A 13,051-nucleotide genomic window follows, 5' to 3' on the forward strand; every position below is an offset into this window, starting at 1 on the left:
ACAAGGTTCAGTTAAAGTTTTAATCACTTTTTAGATTTTTGTGACTCTGTAAATACAGTTGCTTAGCCAAGAGGTGCATATCTCTTTTTTCATGCAACCCATTATTTTTTCAGGAGCTAATGTTTGTGTTTCTTTTTTAATTTTTTTATTGATACATAATAATTGTACATATTCATGGAGTACATGTTACATCTTGATACAAGCACACAGCATACAAGGATCAAATCAGGTAATGTTTGTGTTTTTCTATGTTAACTCTTTGCCTAAAATGCTCCAACAACTCTGTTGCATTTATCTATAATATCTATGCTCAAGTATACTAGTTCTTTTTTTCTCTCTAGAGGGAACTTTCCTTTCATCATCTTCCATTATTCTGTTCCAATATGGACTAGTTCTTTAGTACTGCTGTGCAGCCGTTGTCCTGAAATGGACCTTTGCTGTTATCTTAGAGTATGCCCTTACACCTTTGGTTTCTTTCTTTTTTTTTTCCTAAGTAAAATTGACCATTTTAACCATTCTATTAACCATTTTATTAATAAAATGTATGATTCATTGGCTTTTAGTACATTCACAGTGTTGTGCAAGCATCACTATTATCTAATTCTGTAACATTTTTATCACCCCAAAAAGAAACCTCATACCCATCAAGCAGTTACTCCCCATTGTCCCCTCTGCCTAGGCACTGGTAAGCACTAATCCATTTTGTCTATATGGGTTTAACCCATTCTGGACATCTCATATAAATGGAATTATACAATATGTGACCTTTTAAATTGATATGTAATAGTCACATATATTTTGGGGGTACATGTGATATTTTGATACCTATATACAATGTATAATGATCAAATCAGGGTAATTGGGATATCCATCACCTCAAACATTTATCTTTTCTTTGTGTTGGGAATAATACGTGATCTTTTGTGTCTGGCTGCTTTCACTTACTGTAAGATTTTCAAGGGTCATGATGTTGTAGCACTATCAGTACTTCATTTCTTTTTATGTCTAAATAATATTGCATTGTATGGATTATGCCACATTTAGTTTATCCATTTCTCAGTTAATGCATATTTGGGTTTTCACTTTTGGCTATTATGAGTAATGTTGCTATGGACATTTGTGTAAAAGTTTGAATACCTGTTTTCATTTCTCTAGGGTGTATACCTAGGAACAGACTTGCTGGATCATATGGTAATTCTGTTTAACTTTTTGAGGAACTGTCCAACTATTTTTCAAAGCAGTTAGACCATTTTACATTCCCAGTAGCAATGCACTAGGATTCCAATTTCTCAATATCCTTATTATTATCTTGTACTATTATAAGCCATCGTAGCTGGTGAGAAGTAGTATCTCATTGTGATTTTGATTTGCATTTTTCTTATGACTAAACATGTTGAGTATCTTTTCATGTTGTTGGCCATTTGTATTTCTTTGGAGAAATGGTCTATTCAAGTACTTTGACAATATTTTAATTGGATTGTTTGTCTTTTTTTTACTGAGTTGTAAGAGTTCTGGCTACTATACTCTTATCTATTATCTATTCTCCTTCTCCCTCCCACTCCTTCCGCTTACCTTTCCCCTCTTTTCTTCTCTCTCTCTCTCTCTCTGTGTGTGTGTGTGTGTGTGTGTGTGTATATACATTTATGCTTTCTGGATAAACGTGTGTGTGTGTGTGTGTGTGTGTATTTGCTTTCTGGATACTAGGTCCTTATCAGATATATAATTTGCACATGTTTTCTTCTCGACTGGAGCTTATCTTTTCATTTTCTTGATAGTGTCTTTTAATGCACAAAGTTTTTACTTTTGATGAAGTTTAAGTTTTCTATTTTTCCCTTTGTTGCCCATGCTTTTGGTGTCGTATCTAAGAAATAATTGCCAAATCTTATAAGGTTATAAAAAGTTATAAAGATTTATTCTTGTTTCTTTCTAAGAGTTTTATAGTTTCAGCTCTTACATTTAGGTCTTTGATCCATTTTTTGTGTTAATTTTTATGTATGATGTAAGATAAAAGTTCAACTTCATTCTTTTTCATGTGCATATCCAGTTGTACCATTATCATTTATTAAAAAGACTATTCTTTTTCATTGAATGGTCTTAGCATGTTTGTTGAAATCAGTTGACCATAGGTGTATGTGTTTATTCCTGGACTCTTAATTCTATTCCCTTGTTCTATCTGCCTCTCCTCATGTCAGTACCACACTTTTTTGATTACTGTAGCTTTGTAGTAAATTTTGAAATTAGGAAGTGTAAGTCCTCCAACTTTGTTCTTTTTTAAGATTATTTTGGCTATTTGGGGGTTCTTTGCAATTCCATGTGATTTTTAGGATCAGCATTTCCATTTTTGCAAAAGAAGCCATGAGTATTTTGATAGGGATGGCGTTGAATCTGTAGATCACTTTGAGGGAATATTTCCATCTTAAATATTAAATCTTCCAATCCATCAACATAGGATATCTTCCCATTTAGGTTTTCTTTAGCTTCTTTTAGCAATGTTTTATAGTTTTCAGTGTACAAGTCTTGCACCTCCTTGGTTACATATATTTCAAAGTATTGTATTCTTTTTGATACTATTTTAAATGGAGTTTTCTGGATTATTCATTAATGATATACAAAATAAAGTTATTTTATGTGGGGACATTACTATGAATTTGGGGAAATAAAAAATTATAAGTGAATATTACAAACAGTTGTATGCCAAAGAGTTAAATAACCTAGATACAATAGAAAAATTATTAGAAACACAGAATTTACCAAAACTAACTCAAGAAGAAATCCAAAATCTGAATAAACCTACAGTAAGCAAGAAGATTGAATCAATAATTAAAAACCTCCCAACAAAGAAAAGTTCAGGACTAGATAGATGGCTTCTCACTGGTAAATTCTACTAAACATTTACAGAAGAATTAACACTAATCCTTCTCAGACAATTCTGAAAAAATTGAAGAGAAGGAAACACTTCCCAACTGTTGTGAGGCCAGTATTTACTATAACAAAGCCAAAGATACCACAAGAAAAGAAAACTACAGCCAATATCCCTTTGACTATAGATACAAAAAAGTCTTCAACAAAATACTAGCAACTTTTTACTATCAACATAGTAAAAAGATTATACACCATGACCAAGTGGTATTAATCTCAGGAATGCAAGGGTAAGTCAACATATGAAAACTGGTAATAATATACCACATTAACAGAATTCAGGAGGAAGAACACATGATCATCTCAATTGATACAGAAAAAGCATTTGACAAAATCCAATGCTCTTTCCTGATAAAAACTCTTAGCAAAAGAGAAATAGAGGGGAACTTCCTCAACATGATAAAGGGTATATATGAAAAAGGTACAGCTATAATCATACTCAATGATGGAAGACTGAAAGCTTTCCCCCTAATATCAAGAACAAGATAAGGAGGCCCACTTTCACTATTTTTATTCAGTATTATATTGGAAATTCTAGCCAGAGCAATTAGGCAATAAAAAGAAATAAAAGGTATTCAAATGGGGAAGGACAAAGTAAAATTATGTCTGTTCAGAGATAACATAATCCTATACAAATGATCCCCAGCTTATGATGGTTCAACTTATGATTTTTTGATTTTATGATGTTGTGAAGGCAATACACATTTAGTACTTTTCTAATTATGCGGGGCAGCAGTAGCAAGCTGCAACTCCCAATCAGCCATGCATTTTTGGCTTACGCTATTTGTAACTTATGGTAGGTTTATGGGGGTGTAACCCCATCGTAAGTCAAGTAGCATCTGTGCATAGAAAATCCTAAGGAGTTCACATAAACTATTAGAGCTAATTAATGAATTCAGCAAAGTTGCAGGATACAAGATCATTGTTGTTTATGATTTTAGTAATTTGAATCTTCTCTCTTTTTTCTTAGTCTAGGCAAAGGTTTGTCAGTTTTTATCTTTTCTAATAGCAAACTTTTGGTTTTGTTGCTTTTTTCATCTCCACTCTGATCTTTATTACTTATTTCATTTGTCTAGCATTTGATTTAATTGGCTCTTTTTTCCTAGTTCCTTAATATGTAATGTTAAATATTGATTTGAGCTATTTGTTCTTTTTTGATATAGGCATTTATAGCTATAAACTTTGCTTTGAGCACTGTTTTTGCTGCATCCCTTAAGTTTTGGTATGTTGTGACTTTGTTTTCATTTGTTTCACTTATTTTCTAAGGTCTTTATTGTTTATTCTTTGATACATTGGTTAAGAGTGTGGTTTAATTTCCACATACTTGTGAATTTTCCAGTTTTGTTTCGGTTATTGCTTTCTAGTTTCATTCCATTGTGGTCATAGAGAATACTTTGTATTATGGGTATGTTTTAAAATGTACTGAGACAGTTTTGTGGCCCAACATACAGTCTATCTTGGAGAATGTTCCATGTGTGCTTCTGAAGAATGTATGTTCTGCTGTTTTGGGGTGTTATATATATGTCTGTTAGGTTAGTTGATGTATAGTGTTATTCACATTCTCTGTTTCCTTGTTGATCTGTCTAGTTTTTCTTTCTGTTACTGAGACTAGGATATTGAAGTCTTCAGTTATTACTGTTATCTATTTCTCTGTTAAATTCTGTCAGCTTTTCTTTCTGCTGATAGGTACATATATGCTTATAATTGTTAATCTTGATGAATTGATCTGTTTTATCATTCTATAATGTCCTTCTTTGTCTCTTATAACAATTTTTGTTTTAAAAGCTATTTTTGTCTGACATTAGTATACTTACTCCAGCTATCTTTTGGGTACAAATGTTTGCATTGAATAACTTTTACATTCTTTCACTTTCAACTTTTTGTTATTGGATCCAAAGTGAGATTCTTGTGGACAACATATAGTTAGATCATGTTTTGTTATCAATTCTACCAGTCTCTGCCTTTTAATTGAAGAGTTTAGTACATTTATATTTAATATAAGTAACTGACAAGAAAAGACTTATTCCTCCCATTTTGCTATTTGTCATCTATATGTCTTATATCTTTTTTGTTCTTTAATTCCTCCATTACTATTTTTTTTGTGCTTAATGGATATTTTCTATCATACCATTTTTATTTCCTCTTATTTGCTTATATATATATATACATATATATATAATATTCCTAATATTTGCCCTGGAAATTAATTTATAACAATCTAGTTTGAAGTAATATCAACTTACTTTAATATTATGCAAAATGCTCCTCTGTATCTCCATCCTCACCATTATGATGTTGTTATCATGAATTCTATCTTTATTCATTGTGTAATCTATCAACCTAGAATTTATAATCAGCTTAGATTTATGGTTATACATTTTTATGCACTTGTCTTTTAAATCACATAGATGAAAAAGTTGAATATCATGCTGAAAATTTATTGACACTGACTTTTATATTTACCTACATAATTACATTTATTAGTGTACTTTATTTCTTCATGTGAATTTTAGTTATTGTGGACTGTCCTTTCATTTCAGCCCAAAGAACTCCCTTTAACATTTCTTGTAAGGCAGGTTTACAAGCAACGAACTCTTTCGGTATTTGGTTATCTGCGTATGTCTCAACTTCTCTTTCATTTTTGAAGGAAATTTTGTCAGATACAGATTCTTGGTTGACAGTTTTTTGCTTTCAGCACTTTGATATGTCATCTCCATGCCTTCTGGCATTCATGGTGCCAGATGAGAAATCAGTTGTTTCTCTGACTGAGAATCCCTTAGAAATGATGAATTGCTACTCTTTTGCTGACTTAAGGATTTTCTTTGTCTTTTGACAGTTTGACTGTGATGTATCTCAATGTGAATCTCTTTGAGTGTATAGATGTTTCTTGACTTATGACAAGGTTACATTACAATAAACCCATTGTAAGTTGAAAATATCATTAGTTGAAAGGCATCCCAGAATCTTTGGTCAGAGAATCACAAAGTCTAAAACTTTGTTGTTGTAAATCACTTTCACACCATCATAAAGTAAAAAAAATTGTAAGTCAAACCATTGTAAGCTGGGGACTATTTGTATTCTAGTCATAGTTTGTTGAGCTTCTTGGATGTATAGATTCATGCCTTTAGTTTTGGGAAATTTCCTTTCATTATTTCTTTAAATATTATTTCTTCCTCCTGCTCCCTCTCTTCTCCTGGGACTCCCATTATGTATTTGTTAGCATGCTTTATGGTATTCTACAGGTATCTTGGGCTCTGTTCATTTTCTTCATTGTTTTTCTTTCTGCTACTCAAACTGAATAATGTCAATTGATTTTTTTTTTTTAATTTGCTGATTCTTTCTTCTCCCTGTTCAAATCGGCTGTTGAATCTCTGTAGTGAATTTTTCCTTTTAGTTATTGTACTTCTCAAGAATTTCTATCTGGGTTTTTTTAATAATTTTTCTCTCTTTATTCATACTTGATGAGACATTTTTCTCATAGTTTCCCTTAGCTCGTTGAGCATATATAAAATATTTACTTAAAATCTTTCTCTAGTAAATTCAGTGTGTTAACTTCCTCAAGGAAAGTTTCTATTAATTTTTTTTTCCTATAGATGGGCCCATACTTTCTTTAGTTTTTACATACCTGGTAATTTTTTGTTGCTGTTGAAAACTGGACATTTTGAATGTTATAATGTGTTCTGGAAATCCGATTTTCTTCCTTTGCCAAGGTTTGTTATTGGTCCTTATATTAGTTGTTGGTTTAGTGACTTCTCTGAACTAATATTATAAAGTCTATATTCTTTATCCTGCATGACCATGAAAGTTTCTGTTCTGTTATCTTAGTGATCAGCTAGTGATTTGACAGAGATTTCCTTCAATGCCTAGAACTAAAACAAAACAAAACAAAGCAAAAAACAAACTCCTCTTCCAGTCTTTTAATATGGCCTTAGTGTATGGCCTTCTATACTCAGTCAGGCAATTTACAATTCTGCCCTTTGCCTTTACTTCCTGCTTACAAGGAATCTGAAGATCAGCAAGAGGTGAGTGCTTAGGATCTTCTCAAGTCTTTCTGTTGAGCATGAGCCTACCTTTGGCATGCATGTGGCTTTCTAGATTCTCAGGAACATCTGGGATTTTTTTTAGTGCCCTTCTTCCTCAAAGCATTGTGTTTTCTAGTGTTCCTCCCAAGCTCTTCAATATGCCTAATGTTTGTTCCAGCTGCCCCTTGCCCCAGGTGGAAGCTGCTAATATATTTCCCTCTAAATGTTTGACAAATGGATTCTAAGTAGCAGCCTCAATTCTGAGAAAGTTCTTTCTTAGATGAAATAAATACTAGCAAGCTTCGTAAGATGGTTCTTTAGGGAGCCACCAGAAAGGTCAAAACAAATAACCATAATTCTTTGAGAATAAAGTCTGTACTGTTCCATCCAAATATGGATACCTATACAAGTAATGAGGGCTGTTGTCTGTAGGGCCATGGCTGAGTTGGGTAGTGGGGGATTGTTTCAGTAAATTAAAATGCCATAAAACTTTTTGTAAATTCAGTTGTTTTTTTCTTCACTAAGTATTCCCATTTTTTTATAAGCTTTGGTTAGATTCCAGAGTTCTGAAAAAGCTGATTCTGACAGTTTTTATGAGCTTATTTGTTGCTTTTGTAGAGGGACAGACTTTTAAGCTTCCATAGTTGGCCTTTTTCACTGACATCACTCAAATGTTTTCGGATTCCTGTGTTTTATTCTTTATTGACTTACCTCCTCATTTTGCTCGATTGTATTTTCCTGGAGTTTTGTAAAAAAGGGTTTGGATTAGTGAATTCTTTGAGTTTGTATTTGAAAATATCTTTATTTTATTCTTACACTTCATTGATGGGTTGGCTAAATAGAAAATTTCAGGTTAAGGATGAACTTTAAAAATGCTATGTCAAGTGAAAGCCAGACTCTAAAATTCAGATATTGTAATCTTCCTTTTATATGAAATGTCTTGAAAAGGCAACTCTATAGAAATATAAAGTAGATTAATGATAGAATTCTTCAATCTCAAGACTTAGGGTCTTCCAATGTGGAATTTTTTGTGTATTTCTTTGATGATTTTTCTCCTCTCCATTTTCTCTGTGTTCTCTTTCAAAAACTCCTATTATTGCCAGATATTAGTGATATTAGCCTGCTGGAATTGACTCTCTAATTTTCTCATATTTTTTATTTTCCATCTTCTCATCTTTTTGTTTTACCTCCTAAGAGCTTTCCTCAGTTTCTTCCTGTGACAGCACAGTCCAGAGAACAATTTGAAATTTAGTATTAAACATTAGTTGTTTTACAAGCCACTAGTTGTTCCCATCACTGGAAAATTCTTTGTCTGCTTCCATATAGCATTACAGCAACAAAAGCTGCCAATTCTTTTGCTCTCCATCTTTCTCATTGTCCAAATTCAGAATCCTCTGGCCCCCAACCTCTATTCCTTTTTTTAAAGAGTTTTATTGAGGCATAATTTATATACTATAAAAATCACCACTTTAAGTGTACATTTCCTTATCTTTTTAGTATATTTACATAGTTGTGCAATCATACCACAATTCAGTGTTAGAATATTTCCATTACCACAAAAGGAACCCTGTACATAATTCCCACACAGCTAATACTAATCTGATCACTATATCTCTATTGATTTACCATTTCTGCACACTTAATATAAATGTAATAATCATACAATATGTAATATTTTACATATGGCATCTTACTTAACATAATGTTTTTAAGACTCATCCATGTTGTAGCATGTATTAGTTCCTTTTTTTAATTGGTGGATATGTATTCCATTGTATGGCTGCACGCATTTTGTCTATCCATGCACCAGCTGATGAATATTTATATTGTTTTCAGTTTTTTACTATTGTGAGTAATTGCTCCTGTGAACATTCCTATAGAAGTTTTATGTGGACATTTGTTTAATTTCTCTTGGTTAGAAGTGGAATTATTGGGTCTTATGATACATGTATGCATCACCTCATGAAAAACTATTTTCAGAATAACTGTATCACCAGCAATATCTGCATATTTGAGTTGCTCTGCGTCCTTGCCAACACTTGGTATTGAAAGTTCATTATTACTATTTTTTCTTAGTTTTAGCAATTCTAATAGGTCCTGATTTCCACATAAAAGGGAATGAAAACATATTTGCACACAAAAACTTGTGGTATATCCCTTTCATAAAGGTTGCTAAATGTTGGCATACAGTTGTTCATAGTATTCTCTTGTTTTCTGTTTACTGTCTTATAGAGTCTGTGGTGATAACCTCATCATTCTTGGTATTCATCATTTGTGCTCTTTTTTTTTTTTCTTTATCAGTCTATGTAGAGATTTGTCAATTTTGTTTTACTTCAAAGAACCAGCTTTTGGCTTTTTAATTTTATATATTTGTTTTCTATTTTGGTGATTTTTTTCTTCTTTTATAAATTCTTTTCTTCTACTTTGGGTTTAGTTGCTTTTCTTTTTCTAGCATTTTAAGGTAGATTGTTAGGTCATTTGTTGTAGATATTTTTTACCTTATTACAAGAATTTATGTTTCCCTTGAAACCCTGCTTTAGCTGCATGTACTTCACAAATTTTAACATGTTGTATTTGAATTGGTGTTCATTTAAAATATTTTTAATTTCTTATTTTATACTGGCTTATGAATTTTGTTAAGTGTGTTATTTGGTTTCCAAAACATTTGTTTTTTTTTGGATATATTATTATGGATCGTGCCTAATTTAATTTTATTGTCAGAGTATACAATCTATATGATTTTAAGCCCCTTAAATTTGTTCAGGTTTGTTTTATGGCCCAGCATATAGTCTATCTTGGTGAAGATACTTGAAAAGAATTTATATTTTGCAGTTACTGGTAGTTTCTATAAATATTACTTAAATTAAGGTGGCTGATTTAAGACAAGATTTATGTCTTTACCACTTTTTTGGTGTCTAGTTCTATCAATTGGTGAAGGAGGGGTTTTTGCATTATCTGACTATTTGGAATTGTCTGTTTCCCCTTTTATTTATGTTAATTTTTGCTTCATGTATTTCAAAACTCTGTATTAGGCACAACCCATTGATAATTATCTCTTTGTTTGATATTAAGATAACCAGCCTTCTTACTACTAGTTTTTGCATGTATTTTTTTAATATCCATTTACTTTCAACTCATATGTGCTATATTTAATACATGTCTCTTGCAGACAACAGATAGTAGGGTCTTCCTTTTTTATCCATTCTGTCAACTCACAGCCTTTAATTTAGTGTTTAACCTAGGGCATCAGAAAACTATGGTCTACAGGCCAGTGCCTTCATCTGTGTATTTGTGCCTGCTTTTGTGCTGTAAGACTGAATTGAGTAGTTGTGATGAAGGTTGTATGGTCCCCCTATTCTCAAATATTTGCTATCTGGTCCTTTAGAGAAAAATTTCACTGATCCCGGTCACAAATCACATAAGTTAACATTTAATGTTTGTCAATATGGTTGGATTTAGGAGCTATTACTTTATTATCTGTTTTCACTTTGTCTTCTCTGTTTTTTGTTTGGTTGTTTTTCCTTTTCCCCTTTACTGTCTTCTTTTGAGTGTTTTGGATTTTTGTTAGTATTTCATTTTAATTTATACATTAAATATATAACTTTTCTACTTGTTAATATTTTACTACTTCATACATAATGGTGATTGGTAAAACCATATGCAAGTCCCTTCCCTTCACCTCACTGCACTGACCTTTGTACTATAGTTATGTATATTATATCTCCATACCTTGAAAACTGCACCAGTGTTAGAATTTTTCCTTTCAACAGTATTGTATATTTTTTATAAAACTTGGAAAAAAAAGAATCTGTTATTCTTATCCAGCTGTTTACCATCTTTTTTGCTCTTTATTTCTGAAGAGTAAAGTTTCCATCTGGTGTAATTTCCCTTCAGCCTGAAGAACTTCCTTCAGCAATTCTTGTAGGTCATGTCTGCTAGTGATGAATTCTTATAGTTTTCCTTCATCTGAAAATGTCTTTACTTCACATGCATTCCTGAGGGATTTTTTAAAATTGAATATGGAATTCTGGGTTACTGTTCTGTTCTTTTTGCACTTTAAAAATATTTTTCCATTGTCTTCTGGCCCAGCATATGTATGGTCTATCTTGGTGATAGTTTCTGGTGATCATTTGTGATGAGAAATGTGCAGATATTTGAATCATTGTTCCCCTTGAAGATAGGGGCCCTATCTTGGGGCTTCTTCACTATTACCTAGCATAATCCCTGGTACACAGTAGGTATAGAATAAGTGTTTCTTGTATTGAATTTATTTTTATTACATTTAGTTTTTAGTATTGCTCAAGGCTAGATAGGTTCATTAAGTTTCCATTTTAGCAGAATCTAAATTGCCCAATAGGTGTTACTGCTGTTATATTTTATAATACCAGATCATTTTATGAGATCTGAATAACGAGATGAAAAAGCCACGTCTTACCTACTCATTTTCTCAAACAATTGTCTTCCGTTTTTCCTTGGTTACTTGGCTTCCTTGCCATGTTAAAGGAAAATTGGAGGCAGTAGATGTTTTTCAAAGTTTTTGTTCCCCTCTCTTTTGCATAGATACTACTCATTATTTTATAAAATAATGAAGTTAAAGATACATCCAGAAAGAAATGAGCCAAACGTGATCCAGACAATTCTATGTTTTGTAACATTACATTTGATGTTTACTATCTACAGAGAGAATTAAATACAGCAGAGATTTCCTGTTGAAGCTCTCAAGTGTTTCCATCTGCAGGAAAAAACCAGACTTTCTGCCTGATCATCCCATTGTACTTCAAAAGCCAGTAAGTAGTTTTCTAATTTTGTATTGTAATATTGTATTCCAAAATATTTGTCTTTAACATTTTCATTGGACTCTACTTCTAGATTTATAACCTTTCTTATTGCAAAATATAATTCAGAAAAGTACAAAAATCTAAAGGCATATAAACCAATAATTATAAAGTAATTACCACTCAAGAAATGGAATAGTTGTATTTTTTCAAAAATATTTTTCTGTTGAGAGGTCATGAAAATATTATGCCATATTTTAAAAGTTCTATTTTGTTTTTCAATTAAGTTCTATAATCCACCTAGAATTGATTTTTCTGTATGATGTGAGATAGGAGTCAAGTTTTACTTTTTTCTACATGGTTATCTTAGATTTTAGTCATTTTAGTAATGTTTATTGAAAGGATAGTCCTCTGACACCTTTGTGGCAATATAGGCATGGTCTGTTTGTGGGCTCTCTATTCTGTTCAATTAGCTTTTTTATACAGCAAAACAAGTCATCCTATTTATTTTTCTTCAACATGTCTTTGCTATTTTTAGCTCTTTATATTTCTGTGTTATCCTATTAAATTCCATCTACGTGAATACATACAATACATATATACATACATATATCTTTTAGGATATTTATTAGAAAGGACATGGGTTTTGGCATCAGACTTGGGTTCAGTTTGTAACTCCATTCTATGTACCGATCATTCAGACTTGGACAAGTCACTTAACCTCATTGAGCCACAGTTTTGCAATTGCAGATAAGGATGGTAATCTCTGGTTGTTAGGATTAAATAAAAAAATGCATAAGAGTGCTTAACATAGTACTTATCTCTCATTATGCACTTAGTAAATGATTTCCATTCTTTATGGTCTCTACTTAAATTTAACTGGAATTTGACTTTAATCTGTTAGGGTTTTCATAAATACTTTTATATAGGTAAAGGCAACTAGGATTCTATTGAGATAAGAATAGAATGTGAGATATAGACTACTACCTTCTGTCTCCATTTCTGGGAGTCTAACCCTTTGGAATCCATAGTATTTTTTCTCAATTGATTTTAAGAGATTTTATGTTCTTTGTAGTTTATATCAATATTTCTTAATTTAAACTCCCTAACTTACAGACCTCACGCAATTCCTCTTAAAATTAATTAAAGCATATAGTAAAACTTTTTTGACTGGCCTTAAAAAGACCAACTTTTAAAATACTTCTTCTCAAATAGGCATATTTAGTGAGGAAAAATGTACTTGATGATGTTTGAATTTTCCCACCTGTTCAAAGATCTTTGGGATATGTAATCGTTGGTCCATAAGAATAAATATAAACTTCAGTGTTATATAAA

At 31.8% G+C, this 13,051-nt stretch overlaps 1 protein-coding gene across 1 annotated transcript in view; it reads left to right on the plus strand.

The window, feature by feature from the left end:
• C3H8orf88 (chromosome 3 C8orf88 homolog) overlaps positions 1-13,051 on the plus strand; it is a 32,420-nt gene that overhangs the window by 18,420 nt on the left and 949 nt on the right. The window contains exon 5 of the mRNA XM_069466243.1: positions 11,622-11,728. Coding sequence (XP_069322344.1) covers positions 11,622-11,728 — 107 coding nt within the window. The remainder of the gene's footprint in view (positions 1-11,621; positions 11,729-13,051) is intronic.

The sequence above is a fragment of the Eulemur rufifrons genome, chromosome 3 (genome assembly GCF_041146395.1).
Source record: "Eulemur rufifrons isolate Redbay chromosome 3, OSU_ERuf_1, whole genome shotgun sequence".
Classification (NCBI taxonomy): domain Eukaryota; kingdom Metazoa; phylum Chordata; class Mammalia; order Primates; family Lemuridae; genus Eulemur; species Eulemur rufifrons.